Genomic DNA, 16,226 nt, shown 5'->3' on the forward strand with positions numbered 1-16,226 from the left:
TTAATGAACAGAATCACATGAATCAATTAATAATGTGCAATTTCACAGTTGAAGGACAAAACTGCCTCTGAAGCCACATTGGCAAATATATTAAGGCAATATAGCTTGGAGTCGGCTCAAGTAGGAAACTAGAGACACTGCTGACAGTGTGCTTGCGAGATGCCGGAAAAAAAGCTATTTTAAAAGCATCCCGTGACTCCTGCCGTGTCTACAGACATCCCCCAAACAAAGAAAAAAAGATTATCTGAGAATGAGTGCATAACTGGTAGTCTCTAATAGCCACTCTTATAGCCACCTGACTGTCAGTCAGGTGGCTAGCTGCCGGTAGAGACTTCTATTAGCAGTAACGTTGAAGGGCTGTAGTATTTATTAGCCAGCTAGAAGGATGAAGTAAGAAGCTAATGTTAAACGGAGCCTACCTCAGCAGGAGTAAAATATGCACTACTAAGTTCTCATAACTTTGCTTTACAGAGAGCATGCTACTGAGACAGACAGTGATGTGGCCCTCAGTGGTGAGGCTGAGGCAGGCTGCATAGTATGCAGGAGGAAGCAGACAAGACAGAGAGAAAGAGAAAGCAAGCAGAGAGTGATTAATACAGTGGTTCCCAAACTTGGGGTCGGGCCCCATGTTGGTCCCCTGAGAAAAAATATATGTTTTAATATGAACATCTCCACATGGCCCATCTTCCCTATAGGCCTACATTAAAATGCTATCAATATGCAAACAATACAGTATAAAAATGTCATACGTCTTCTTTTATATCTGTCGTTTCTCTTATCTCGATCGCTCAATGGAGTTTTTAATTCATCCATTGCCCACTTTTTTTTTACCAATACATCACGGATATTAATACAGAATTGTAAGTAATATTTTAATAAATCATGTGAATGTAATAATATGATCATCTGTGTGCTCCATTGATGTCTGTTTGTTCAATGCTTGATTAGTAATGCCTAGGAATATGAATGTGAACGCTATGTAATTTGAGAAAAGAGATATCTATGTCAAATCAAAGAGTATTGGTCGTGCACACAGTTTAGCAGATGTTATAGCGGTGCAGCGAAATGCTTATGTTACTAGCTCCTAACGATGCAGTCAAATGTCAAAACAATTCAAATGTAAAGAAAAATACACACACAAAAAAGGTAAGAAATCTAAAAATGTCCGAACAAATCCAATTAACAACCCAAATAGCACTTTAACAGTAATCCAAATGCAACCTATACGTATCTACACCAGATACATTTACACAAGATAAACTAAGAATGGTATGTACAGCAGTAGATATATTAGAGTGAGCAAAGTCAAGAATCCAGTATATAGATAAATATGTGGTGTCTATAAACAGTGTGAAATAGAACATACAGTAGTAGAAATATTAAAATGATCTATGTCAGGATACAGTACTTAAATACAGTGTGAAATGGGAAGTGACCAGTGGTGTAATGCCTCTATAACATGGGAAAGCAGCATTGGCTGTGAGTGTGCGTGTGTGAGTGAGTATGAGGTGTGTGTGTGTGTGTGTGTTTTGTGTGAGTGAGTGTTCATCACCTGGTAGACAGACGGCAAGTGGTGGCTGTTCAACAGTCTAGTAATAGAAGCTGTTCAGCAGTCTGATGCCCTGGTAATAGAAGCTGTTCAACAGTCTTTCCAATGGAAGGCTGCGTTTACCTTGCATTGCATTGCAGAGGCAGTTGCAGTGCGTTCTGAGTAGTCCAGACAAATCCAACGTATCCGTCAAACTGTATGTGTAGAAGGCTTTACAGAAATGGTAGCAAAAGGTGAATGTTGAACTTTTGTTGCACACATATCCAGATGATGCTGCGTACCATTTTGCGCAATGACAATGTAGGTGTGATGGAGGCATTAGCCCTGTCCACTGCTGCCGCTCTGCAGTGAGGTATACTTGGGGGCAAGGCCTGCAGGTAACTTGGACTTGGTTGCGCTTTCTCGCTCAGACGTTGCATGCATCAACCAATGGTTGTGTGCCAGGTCATCGACTCTGTTATCAACTGACAGATTGCTATATATGATGTGGTTAGCTGATACTTAAAATACCTATTCAGGCGCTGTAAGATCTGGCAGGTGTCAGAAACGCCTGGGCAGAGGAATGCACCCCTTATTTGACCAAAGAGGTGCCAGCGGGAGCACACTATGGGTATGTCCCAATAGTATCTCATTTACCCTAAAGTGTAGGCCTACCCTCGTTCACTAACCTACTTTCCACAAATCTAAAAGCATTGGAATGGTGGAGTCGTGGGCAAGTAGGAGTTTCCACCATATTTCCTATACCAGTCATTTCCTTTCAAATTAGTGAAGGGAAGTGAGCAAGTGCACACATTGTGAGGAATGACATAATTCGGACATAGACCCTAGGTAGCGAGTCCATTAGGCTATTACAGCGCTTTCTGTAATAGACGGGACTGGAAAGTGAAAGCTATTGGAGTCAGTGACGGAAGTTAAATATATTGTCATGCTGTCCGCTGGCCAAGCAGGGAGATTGATAGATAAACAAGCCCGGCTGGTTATTCTAGGCTTATTACAGCTAGAATATAAAGAAGGGATTTATTTCAGTAAGAAACACTACAACGCATGAACATTTTACTGCTGTATGGAAAACGCAACAACGCAGCCAGAGTGGTGGGAGTGGCACCTTTTTGTGAATATGAACCAAGAATGGTAGCCTACATACAAATGGTAGGTAACATAATAGGCTACTGTATAGTCTAGCCGAAGTTCAGTTGACTCACAGAATTATAAATACCATAACCCACTGGGCACTGACTTCAATTCAACGAAGTAAAACACATATAGAAATATCTGAAAGTTAACCTACCACCATCAATTTGTTTTCAGTTTGGACATTGGTTTGATATTCGGAGTTTGCTTGTCAATATCCTTGGATGGTTAGAGTGATTTGGGTAGAATCTGATGATAATAGAGAGTAAGGTACAGCCTTTGTTTTGTCCGTTCCGTTTTCAAAAAGTGACTTTAGATTGGTTTCAATGGGGGCATATTATGCACTCGCAGCTAAGGGACCGTCTTAAAAGTTCAATTAGCAGAACATGGTGTTTACAGAAAATAATTTTTTTTTGCCGCAGTTAAATAATATAGAGATCTCAAGCCACCTTTATGTTTTTTTCCACACAATTACATTTTGAAATTTTATGTTGTTTATTTTTCATGAACTGCAAAAATAAGAGTTCCAAAAATATAAATAGAACTATGATCGTTCTCACTCGTATGCAACCTATTGTAGCCTACTTGCATAACCTAGAGAGCTAAAATCACTTGTAGCAAAGTCACTTTCATAAGAGAGGTAAAGGAATCACTGAATCTTTAAAAGTGATTAACACCGCACGTCTGTAGATCTGTAGCTCAAATAGAAAGGTCTAACTTTCAATACCTTCCTATCACAAGAAATATGCCTATAAAATCAGGGAAGAGGTGAACTGGAAATATCATTAATGTAACATGGATGAGGGGAGTTAGTGACTTCACATTATGTGGTTTTCCATCTCCATTTCACCTGGATAGGAAGCTTTTGAAAAGTATCCCTGTAAATGGGTCAAATATAGCATCATTAGTAGCTAGAGTTAACTAATAAAAATGTTGGGCCCTTCAGCAACTGAGGGCCCAATGCAGTGTGTGCAGGGCCATTACCAGGGTTTGAGTTTTAGTGAGGTCAGGAAATTTGAAAGTCATTTACTGCATTTCTATACAACAAAAAACTGCAGTAGGTTCATTCACCTCAGTGGAACTACAAACACATAGCCTATTAGATATACAATTGTAATGTTATACCCCTGAAAGGACAGAAATATAATACCTTATTAACTCTGACATGTAGCATCAGCGACGAAACTAAAACGTATGACATTTTTAAACTGTATTGTTTGTATGTTGATAGCATGTTAATGTAGGCCTATAGGAAGATAGGACATGTGGGATTTTCATATTGAAACATATCTTATTTATTTAAGTTCCTAACTATTGCAGAAACGTTAAAGGGCTCTGTCTAGTATTACTTAGCCAGCTAGAAAGATAAATAAGATGCCAGGAGAATGCTACCTGCCCGAATGCATAGTGCCAACTGTAAAGTTTGGTGAAGGAGGAATAATGGTCTGGGGCTGTGTTTCATGGTTCAGGCAAGGCCCCTTTGTTCTAGTGAAGGGTAATCTTAACGCTACAGCATACAATGACATTGTAGACAATTCTGTGCTTCCAACTTAGTGGCAACAGTTTGGGGAAGGTCCTTTCATCTTTCAGCATGACAATGCCCCAGTGCTCAAAGCGAGGTCCATACAGAAATGGTTTGTTGAGATCAGTGTGGAAGAACTTGACTGGCCTGCACAGAGCCCTGACCTCAACCCCATCGAACACCTTTGGAATGAATTGGAACGCCGACTGCGAGCCAGGCCTAATCGCCCAACATCAGTGCCCAACCTCACTAATGCTCTTGTGGCTGAATGGAAGCAAGTCCCTGCAGCAATGTTCCAACAACTAGTGGAAAGCCTTCCCAGAAGAGAGGAGGCTGTTATAGTAGAAAAGGGGGGACCAACTCCTTATTAATGCCCATGATTTGGAATGAGATGTTCGACGAGCAGGTGCCCACATACTTTCAGTCATTTGGTGTAGGTGTGTAGGTGTGTAGGTGTAAGCATGTGTGTGTGTGTGTGTGTGTGTGTGTGTGTGTGTGTGTGTGTGTGTGTGTGTGTGTGTGTGTGTGTGTGTGTGTGTGTGTGTGTGTGTGTGTGTGTGTGTGTGTGTGTGTGTGTGTGTGTGTGTGTGTGTGTGCGTGCGTGTGTGCGTGCGTGCGTGCGTGTGTGTTGCTGCTAACTGAATTGTATGCATTAGTCAGAGTTAAATATTAGAGATTACGGGTGTGTAAATTGGAGCCATCAATCAAAGCAGACATTTATATGTTCAGGACTTCTGAGCAGAATGTTGGAAAGCAAAACACACTTCTCAAAATCAAGACGCCAGGCTGATTGGATATTGAAATGGACTCGGGAAATTACAGATTATTTCTTTATTTTCTAAACTTTATCTAATTTTAATGACATTATGGTGTTATCCATATGCTTAGGGACTATTGTTTTTTCAGTCTGACACACACATCTACAGAATGGAGCGGACATGAGTCGGTCATGATCATGTGATGAGGTAGCCCCGCCTGCGAACTTCAAAACCAGTGTTTGCCTTCAGCCTAAAAGGGAATTACCTATTGGTCTAAGTCTAGGATGTTGGTTGCTCCTGTGGGAGACCTAGGTTCATATCCTGTGTGTTACACGTACAATGCAGTCTTATTCTAAAATTGATTGAATTGTTTTTTCCCCTCGTCATCCTACACACAATACCCCATAATTACAAAGCAAAAACAGGTTTGTAGAAATGTTTGCAAATGTATAAAATAAAATAAACTGAAATATCACATTTACAGTACTCAGACCCTTTACTCAGTACTTTGTTGAAGCGCCTTTGGCAGCGATTACAGCCTCAAGTCTTCTTGGGTATGACGCTACAAGCTTGACAGACCTGTATTTAGGGAGTTTCTCATATTCTTCTCTGCAGATCCTCTCAAGCTCTGTCAGGTTGGATGGGGAGCGTCGCTGCACAGCTATTGTCAGGTCTCTCCAAAGATGTTCTTATCGGGTTCAAGTCCAGGCTCTGGCTGGGCCACTCAAGGACATTCAGAGACTTGTCCCGAAGCCACTCCTGTGTAGTCTTGGCTGTGTGCTTGGTGTAGATGTCCTGTTGGAAGGTGAACCGTCGCCCCAGTCTGAGGTCCTGAGCGCTCTGGAGCAGGTTTTCATCAAGGATCTCTCTGTACTTTGCTCCGTTCATCTTTCCCTCGATCCTGACTAGTATCCCAGTCCCTGGAGCTGAAAAACATCCCCACAGCATGATGCTACCACCACCATGCTTCACTGTAGGGATGGTGTCAGGTTTCCTCCAGACATGACGCTTGGCATTCAGGCCAAAGAGTTCAATATTGGTTCCATCAGACCAAATAATCTTATTTCTCATGTTCTGAGAGCCTTTAGGTGCCTTTTGGCAAACTCCAAGCAAGCTGTCATGTGCCTTTTACTGAGGAGTGGCTTCTGTCTGGCCACTCTATCATAAAGGCCTGATTGGTGGAGTGCTGCAGAGATGGTTGTCCTTCTGTAAGTTTCTCCCATCTCCACAGAGGAACTCTAGAGCTTTGTCAGAGTGACCATTGGGTCACCTCCCTGACCAAGGCCCTTCTCCCCCGATTGCTCAGTTTGGCCGGACGGCCAGCTCTAGGAAGAGTCTTTGTGGTTCCAAACTTCTTCCATTTGAGAATGATGGAGGCCACTGTGATCTTGGGAACCTTCAATGCTGCAGAAATGTTTTGGTACCCTTCCCCAGATATGTACCTCGACACAATCCTGTCTCGGCGCTCTACAGACAATTCCTTCGACCTCATGGCTTGGATTCTGCTCTGACATGCACTATCAACTGTGGGACCTTATATAGACAGGTGTGTGTCTTTCCAAATCATGTCCAATCATTTGAATTTACCACAGGTGTACTCCAATAATGTTGTAGAAACATCTCAAGGATGATCAATGGAAACAGGATGAGATCAATTTTGAGTCTCAGCAAAGGGTCTGAATACTGATGTAAATTAGGTTTTTCTGTTTGAAAGTATTAATAAATTTTCTAAAATTTCCAAAAACTTTTTTCGCTTTGTCATTATGGAGTATTGTGTGTAGATTGATGAGAATATGTTTCCCTTTAATCCATTTTAGAATAAGGCTGTAACATAACAAAATGTGGAAAAAGTCAAGGGGTATGAATACTTTCCGGATTCACTGTATATACACATACTCACATGTTTCATATATACAACTTAATTCAATTGCTTCATGTAAATGATTTCAATTTCTGTGATATTTTTTAAACAAGGACTTGATGAGCTACTGAAACATTTAAGCAGTCTTTAAAACCATAATGGTTTAATGGCCATCAGAATTAGTAAGAAAATCCGATTTAATGAGCAGAATCACATGAATCAATTAATAATGTGCAATTTCACAGTTGAAGGACAAAACTGCCTCTGAAGCCACACTGGCAAATATATAAAGTCAATATAAGCAGCAGTGTGTGTGTGTGTGTGTGTGTGTGTGTGTGTGTGTGTGTGTGTGTGTGTGTGTGTGTGTGTGTGTGTGTGTGTGTGTGTGTGTGTGTGTGTGTGTGTGTGTGTGTGTGTGTGTGTGTGTGTGTGTTTGCACGCTTGGCTCTCATCGGTCTGTATGCCTCACATGGTTCCAAACAGAAAACGTAATTATTTGAACAATGGCTCATGTAATCAGAAGAGTCAAATATTTATTAATACCCACAGCTGGTGGGATCATTTTAATAAACATGTGTCTTTGACATTTGATAGTGTAATACTCTCTTACGGACCAAATGAGCCAAGTGAAGGAGACAGAAAATTAAGCTTTAGCGAGTCTGTAGTCTTTCTTATGAAGTTTATCTATTTGCCATTCCCTCCCTCTCTCGGTGTCTGATCCTCTTGAATACACTAGCTGTGTGTTGACCATGGCTGTGTGCCAGGGCAGAATAGAATGTTCTCACCATCCAGTCCTTGGTTACAATAGCTTCTCAGGAATAATTGACTCTCGGAATGCATCGCCTTCCCATTAGAAAACAAAAGACTTTGGAACTGTGGAGTTTTTTTTGCAACATTTCTGTTTTATCCTCATTTATCATTATGAAATTACATGATTTTGACCCTATACTTCAATGAAAATGGTTTCCCCTCTCCATTCCCTAGGTGATTAGTGTCAGTTTCCCCCAGGTTGGAACATCTTATTGCAGGTCTGAACGGGGTCTTTGCTGAGATCATCAGTGTGACAGGGACACACTGTTTAAAATCAGCTGTGTGGGTGTCTGTGTGTGTGTGTGTGTGTGTGGACTCACTTCTCTGTCCAAGGTCATTTTACCTTTTTGAGGGTGTGTTTGTGCATGCAGTGGAAAATTAGGAAAACAAGGAAAATGACTCAAGGAGGCCTCCCGAGTGGTGCAGTGTTGCGGCGTCACTACAGCCTGGGGTTTGATCCCAGGCTGTGTGATTACCGGCCGTGACCGGGAGTCCCATAAGGCGGCGCACAATTGGCCCAGCGTCATCCGGGTTAGGGGAGGGTTGCAGGGGGGGGCTTTACTTGGCTCATCGTGCTCTAGCGACTCCTTGTGGCGGACCGGGCGCCTCCAGGCTGACTTCAGTCGTCAGTTGAACGTGTTTCCTCCGACACATTGGTGCAGCTAGCTTCCCGGTTAATCGAGCAGGTGTTAAGAAGCACCGCTTGGCGGGTCATGTTTCGGAGGATGCATGACTCGAACTTCGCCTCTCCCGAGCCCGTTGAGTTGCAGCGATGAGACAAGATCATAATCACGAAATTGGGGAGAAAAAGTGGGTAAGAAAATATATATATACAATACAAAAGTTTGGACACACTCATTCCATTTTTTTTCTTTATTTGACTATTTTCTACATTATAGAATAATAGTGAATACATCAAACTATGAAATAACACATATGGAATCATGTAGTAACCAAAAAAGTGTTAAACAAATCAAAATATATATTCTATTTGAGATTCTTCAAAGTAGCCACTTGATGACAGCTTTGCACACTTGGCATTATCTTGGCATTCTCTCAACCAGCTTCATGATGTAGTCACCTGGAATGCTTTTCCAACAGTCTTGAAGTCATTTATACATATGCTGAGCACTTGTCGGCTGCATTTCCTTCATTCTGTGGTCCAACTCATCCCCAACCATCTCAATTGGGTTGAGATCGGGTGATTGTGGAGGACAGGTCATCTGATGCAGCACTCCATCACTCTCCTTCTTGGTCAAATAGCCCTTACACAGCCTGGAGGTGTGTTTTGAGTTATTGTCCTGTTGAAAAACAAATAACAGTTCCCCTAAGTGCAAACCACATGGGATGGCGTATTGCTGCAGAATGCTGTGGTAGCCATGCTGGTTAAGTGTGCCTAAATCACCAACTGTGTCACCAGCAAAGCACCCCCACACCATCTTACCTCCTCCTCCATGCTTCACAGCGGGAACCACACATGCGGAGATCATCCGTTCACCTATTCTGCGTCTCACAAAGACACGGCGGTTGGAACCAAAAATCTCAAATTTGGACTCATCGGACCACAGGACAGATTTCCACCGATCTAATGTCCATTTCTTGTGTGTCTTGGCCAAAGCAAGTCTCTTCTTATTATTGGTGTCCTTTAGTAGTGGTCTCTTTGCAGCAATTCAACCATGAAGGCCTGATTCATGCAGTCTCCTCTGAACAGTTGATGTTGAGATGTATCTGTTACTTGAACTCTGTGAAGCATTTATTTGGGCTGCAATCTGAGGTGCAGTTAATTGCCGATTTCTGAGGCTGTTAACTCTAAAGAACGTATCCTCTGCAGCAGAGGTAACCCTGGGTCTTCCATTCCTGTGACGGACCTCATGAGAGCCAGTTTCATCATAGCGCTTGATGGTTTTTGCGACTGCACTTGAAGAAACTTTCAAAGTTCTTGAAATGTTCAGGATTGACAGACCTTCATGTCTTAAAGTAATGATGGACTGTCGTTTCTCTTTGCTTATTTGAGCTGTTCTTGCCATAATATGGACCTGTTTTTTTACCAAATAGGGCTATCTTCTGTATACCAACCCTACCTTGTCACAACGCAACTGATTGGCTCAAATTGATTAAGAAGGAAAGACATTCCATAAATTAACTTTTAACAAGGCACATCTGTTAATTGAAATGCATTCCAGGTGACTACCTCATGAAGCTGGTTGAGAGAATGCCAAGAGTGTGCAAAGCTGTCATCAAGGCAAAATATGTGGTATTATTCCATATGTGTTACTTCATAGTTTTGATGTCTTCACTATTATTGTAGAATATTAGTGGAAAATAGTAAAAATAAACAAAAATCATGGAATGAGTAGGTGTGTCCAAACTTTTGACTGGTACTGTATATAAAATGTTTTTTTAGAAGGATTCAGGAGCCCGTACTCAGTGAGTGTAAACAGCCTGCTGCCGCTCTGCTAATCGTCAGATGGGGGGAGGAGAGGAGGTAGGGGGCCCATGTGGGTAACTGGGGGGACCTGCTTTGTTTGGGTAACTGATTAATAATAAATAAAACAAACAGCATAATAAATAAATGTAACTGGCCAATTGTGTGAGTCAGTGACTGGGCTCAAACCCATAGGGGCCCAATAGTTTATTATTTATTTTTATCTAACCACAGGAGCCCACTCGCAGTGTTCAAAATACACCAAAGATAATCTTTTTTTTTTTTTTTTTAACTAAGCCCAAGGCCTATGATTTCTTAATCCGGTCCTGAACATGGTACAATCGGTCTGTAGTTTAGCTGTTGACTACTGCCAGACCAGAGGTCCGAGATGTCTCGTAATGGCACTCACCTGGATCGGTAAAGTATGAGTAGATCAAGATAAATCAAAATAATATTTAGCATGAGCCATGAGTCTGTAACTACTGTGGATAATGCTAAGACTGTTGTACACTTACACCTCTCTCTTTCCCTCTGTCTGTCTTTCTCTCACACACACAGAATATTCTTGGCATCTCTGTCTTTTCTCTCATGCTGCTACCTCTGGCGTTGTCTTGTGACAGCAACAGGACTATGAGAGAGATCGCTGAGGACTACGAGACTGTCATCTACCCGCTCCTTCAGAACCTTGTAAGTACCATGACGGACAAGGGGTTTTCCTGTTGCCATGGAGATCTCAAAATTGACTTTAAACGGTTTATATGGATCGTGTTAAATGGAGCTCTCTGCTTTCACTCATAGGAGAACAACATCACGGAATCATTAAAAGTGATTAATAAAACCTGCACGGAGAAGGAAATCACTGAATGTGAGAAGGATAAAGTGAGTATTTACAATATTATGAACAAACTTCCTTCCAGTGGTTTAAAGTACTTAAGTAGTACTTTAAAGTATTTTTACTTAAGTAGTTTGGAGTACCTGTACTTTACTATTTCAATTTTGGAATACTTCTACTTCACTATATTCGTTAAGAAAATATTGTAATTTTCACTCCATACATTTTCCTTGACACCCAAAAGTACTAGACACATTTTGAATGCTAGGCAGGACAGGAAAATTGTCCAATTCACGCACTTATCAACAGAACATTCCTGGTCATCCCTACTACCTCTGATCTTGTCACGATCGTTATAAGGAGTAGACCAATCCTATGTATGTTTCAATCCTTTATTTTGGAAATGAAAACTTAAAAGAACAAAACAACAAAACGAACAAACGAAACGTGAAGCTAAATAATAATGCTCACAGGCAACTATACATAGACAAGATCCCACAAAGCACAAAGGGGAAATGGCTGCCTAAATATGATCCCCAATCAGAGACAACGATAAACTGCTGCCTCTGATTGGGAATCATACCAGGCCAACATAGATGTATAATTACCTAGATGACCCACCCTAGTCACACCCCGACCTAACCAACATAGAGAATAACAGGCTCTCTATGGTCAGGGCGTGACAGATCTGGTGGACTTACTAAACACACAGGCTTCCTTTGTAAATAATGTCTGAATGTTGGCGTGTGCCCCTGGCTATCCATAAATTTAAAAAACAAGAATGTAACGATGTACGCTGAGAGTTGGGAAGCAAATTCAGAGAGTGCTTCAATAAATAAATTAAACAAACACGTAACACAAACAACGGACAGACATGACCCAGGAACAGAAATAATGACGGCTGGGGAAGAAACCAAAGGGAGTGACATATATAGGGCAGGTAATCAAGGAGGTGATGGAGTCCAGGTGAGTGTCATTATGCGCAGATGCGCGTAACGATGGTGACAGGTGTGCGACATAACGAGCAGCCTGGTGACCTAGAGGCCAGAGAGGGAGCACACATGACAAAGAAAATGGTGCGTCTGGCTTGCTTAATATAAGGAATTTTAAATTATTTATACTTTTACTTTTGATGCTTAAGTATATTTTAGAAATTAAATTTACTTTTGATATTTAAGTATATTTTAAACCAAATACTTGTAGACTTTTACTCAAGTAGAATTTTACTGGGTGAGTTTCAGTTGAGTCATTTTCTATTAAAGTATCTTAATTTTTCCACCACTGCTTCCTTCCATCTTTTCGTCCCTCCCTCATTTTCTCATCTCTCACCTGACCAAAGATCAACCACATGGCAATGGTGCAAGGCTGTTACCTTACTGCTTCCTGCTATTTTAGATTAGGAACTGCATCACCAGAGTAGACAACCAACACAGAACATTGACTTGAATGGGAATGTCCACTGTAGTCCATCTAATTCTCCAGATGACTCTGATCATTGTTTTGTAGGAGAGACAGTTCATCCACAACATGCTGTGTAGCCATACCAGACTCATCAGGCTCTATAAGCTAGAGAGGCTCAAAAGAGACATCCTGTGCTCACTGGGCCGCCACTGTCCTAGAAAACAGGTGAGATCCATTCATTAGTACTTAGCCAACTACACTACATGTACAGTATGTCTTTCTTACGAATGTTGAGATACTCTTTTTATATCTAATCACTGTATTATTACTGCCCATAGATATTGATTTACCATATTATTATTGAGTTGTCAATGTTCCCTTTTCTCAACATCCAGAGGAGTTCACAAGGACAGAGCGCACACCATCAGCATCCGAATAGAAAGAAGAAGTCAGGAGGAGAAAGGGAGGAGGAAACCGAGAAAACTGAGGAGAACAGAGGGACCACGGAGGAAGGAGGGGAGAGGGTGGACAGTGGGAAACAGCAGAGACGAGATAAAGGGGAGGGAAGGAGGAGCACAGAGGCCATGGAGCGGAGGAGGAGACGGTGTGGACAGAAGGTGTTTGTGGACAGCTTGAATGGGTGCTACATGTCCCTGGCTGAAAGATATGGAGACCTGAGATGAGAGGAGAGATGTGGCCCGGAGCTAACCGCACCAAGAACCAACAAACTTACTGTAAAGTGTATAGTTACTGTAAAGAAAAAAATGATACCATGCATCCTGTAAAGTAGTATCGTCTTGCCAGACACTTACTTAGAATAAAAGTGTCTGCTAAATATTCATCCTATTATAATAGACAAAGGCGAAAATCTCTGTGGTACCTAACAAATTGTGAGGTGTTCTGTTACAATGATGAAACTCTTGTGTCGTAATGATAAGTCTGTGGCACAGTGCAATTATCCTAAAGCAAACAAACAAAGATGATTGATTGCTTGTGTACAAATGAAGTGCACTTTTGAGTAGAGAGACTTGTTGTAGCTCATGATGTCCCTCTTTCTGCTCCAGTTAGTGGTATTGGGCAGTGAGCCTGGCCTTGGGTGTGTGACAGTGTTGCTTTATTATTATAGAATGGCAGTTTGAAAGCCTATTACGCCAAGGATGTTTGCTTTCAACTCAGTGTCTTAACTGAAATCCACATAGGGCTACTAAAACCTTCCCCAAAAACTTCCTGTGAAATTCAACCAACGCCTTTCGCGCAAGCCTTTTTCCCTTATTTGATGAATGATGCTCATCTTAACCTGATTTCAAGCTTTGTAGAGTAGTTTTCCAAGCATAAGGCAACATGATCTCCAATGTTGTCTTATTGTAACTGTAGCATTGGTTTTAGTACCATTTATTTTTATTCTGAAATCATAGACTCACAGGTGTTAACTGTACCCCTGTAATCCTTTTATTGTGAAGCACTTAAATTATCCCCTGCGTGTGTCAGAGCAAAATAAGACGTTTTGATGTTGATGTGATCCTTAGGCCACTATAACTCTACATTAATAGAGTTTAAACTGCCATTGTGGTTTTGCCTGGGTGCCAGTCTGTTTCTGCTGTTGCCATTTAACACTTTCAAAGCCTGGGGAAGGAGAATATGTGCATTAATTACTCTGATCCTTATAATGTGACAAAGTGGTAGTTGTACATGCTAGTATGATTAATTATGCATTTATATTGTAACATTTTATTTTGTTTAGTGTTTTGTTGCTCAAGCATTTGATTCATAGTGTCTTATGCTGCATTCATAACCAAGTGGGAAGGTGGTAATTACCTGTTGTGAAGTGGTAAATATGAGTTGGATGCATTCACATGCTTTCAACTCATTGAGAAAGCTGCGTCAAACCATAAACTAAAAGTATAGCTGTCATGCTTAAACAAATTATAGTCTTCAAAAACAATATGAATAGATTGCTTTTCATAAATGTTTCTTGTTGCATTTAACTGTTGAAAATGCTGTTACTGAGGTAATTTCCTTAGTAGGTGAGTTCAGCATGTGGGTGAAGTCGTAGCTCAGGGATCATAGACGAGTTTCCCACTAGTAATTGCGAGTTGGAAGGGCATTCCAGGGGATTTCTCCCCGTCGTATGGTCCTATGTACGAATTTATGAGGTCTTATATAGAGCTTCAAAATAAAAACAACCAATACATCATCATGAGTAGCTTAGCTATAGTAAAGGTCAACCAATAGAGGTCAAGTCTTTGAGTGCATGCATCCTCCAAAGATGGAGAGGGACAGTTCATGGCTTGATCAGGTGACCAGGGAGATGGTGATGAAGAGTCTGGTGACGATCATGTAGAGGGCTACTCTGGGAAACAGCCTAAGTCATGTAGCTACTAGACTTCTCCCTCACAATGTATGGCACCCACTTGGGTGATGCCTCGTCAGCTCTGGGCATCAGTCGTCCTCATTTATGAGCCCTTTGCCTCAGCACTCCAATTCCTCTCAAGCTTCAGGTGACTCTTCAATTGATGTTTTCAAACTCCAAAGATCAGGAACCAGCAGCCAGGTGAAACAAAAAAAGCTGGTACAATGTCTAGATGCATCATTCAAACAAAAACAATTTGCCAGCTAGCTAACTAGCTAGCCAAGCCGAAGAGTTGACCTGCCAGTCCATCTTCAAATCTGTGGGTTAAAACCCCCATGGATATGGAATAAAACTCAATGTTATAAAAAAATAAAACAGCTGATACAAATATATATTTAAAACACATACAAATGATGAAATATGTTCATATTTACAGGATCTCTCTGCTTAGGCTGCTACTGGGGCGCTATGGAAACTATAGAACCAATAATAAGCCCATATGGGCTGGGCACCAAATGGTGTATGACATGGAAAACAAAAAGAAAACAAACAGATATCAGGCTGATTGAGTTATGATTGTGTTATCCATGTACTGTATACTATGTATTATATTCTACCAAGGACTGCAAATATATTTTTATATTCAACTGCAAATATATTTTATATTCAACTGCAAATACGTGTTATGGTGTATTCCTTCTTTAAAGACCAACTAACCCGCAACTTAAGGCACAGCTACAACCAGTCTGCTGTTTTTCCCTAGCTAAAGATGACAACACACACACGTCGAATGACTAATACACAGAAGATTCTTCAGAAATGTTTATTGATAAATGTTTAGGACGGAAGAACGACAGTCAATTTCCAACATAGGAATGTCCTATCCAGTCAGGTAAGCATTGCATATCATCTAAATAACGCTTGCATCGGGGTGCATTTACAGTCATCGCAAGTTCTTTAAAATGACACAAATTAAGATGTTTCGATACAGCTCAAAATATATAAGATGACTACAATAACATTACTGATATGGATGAAATTAGATAGGAGTTCCTTTTAGTGTAAAATTATTATTTACCCATATCATGAGTTGGGTAGATGTCTTTACAGTCTTACTGGTGGGCAGCAGTGTGTGCAGGCTTTTGTTCCTGCCCGGCACTAACACACTGATTCAGCTAAATGAACCACCATGAGCCTCATCAAGAACAGTAGAAACAGGTGTGTTAGTGCCGGGCTGGGTCAAAAGCCTGCGCAGCCTGTGGGGTCCAGGACCATGATTGAAGATCATTGATGTGGTCTGGGCAACTGGTTGAATGTGACCTGCAGGGACAGTGTTGGTGAGGACTGGTCAGTGTTGGTGAGGACTGGTCAGTGCATGTACCGGCCCGTACCGTAAATCCCAGATTATCCCATTCAATACTGATTCAAAATGAACACCGAGTACGTTTACATGCACAGTAAGAATTTGATATTAAAACAGACTATAGCAGTTGGCAGACTATGCAGTAGTAATGTAAACACCTTACTCTGATGTTAAATCGGCATAAGGTCAAAATCTAAGTAAGCATACGGTTTTCTGAGTAATCT

At 41.2% G+C, this 16,226-nt stretch overlaps 1 protein-coding gene across 1 annotated transcript; it reads left to right on the forward strand.

Annotated features, from left to right (window-relative positions):
* The first annotated feature begins 2,248 nt into the window (after positions 1-2,248).
* On the forward strand, positions 2,249-15,311 carry LOC139583602 (uncharacterized). The gene is made up of 5 exons (XM_071414858.1): positions 2,249-2,698; positions 10,615-10,743; positions 10,855-10,935; positions 12,395-12,514; positions 12,685-15,311. Exons 1-5 carry the CDS (start codon positions 2,594-2,596, stop codon positions 12,970-12,972), a joined length of 723 nt encoding a protein of 240 aa, XP_071270959.1. The 5' UTR covers positions 2,249-2,593; the 3' UTR covers positions 12,973-15,311.
* Positions 15,312-16,226: the final 915 nt, after the last annotated feature.

Source organism: Salvelinus alpinus, chromosome 8 (assembly GCF_045679555.1).
Source record: "Salvelinus alpinus chromosome 8, SLU_Salpinus.1, whole genome shotgun sequence".
In the NCBI taxonomy this organism is placed as follows: domain Eukaryota; kingdom Metazoa; phylum Chordata; class Actinopteri; order Salmoniformes; family Salmonidae; genus Salvelinus; species Salvelinus alpinus.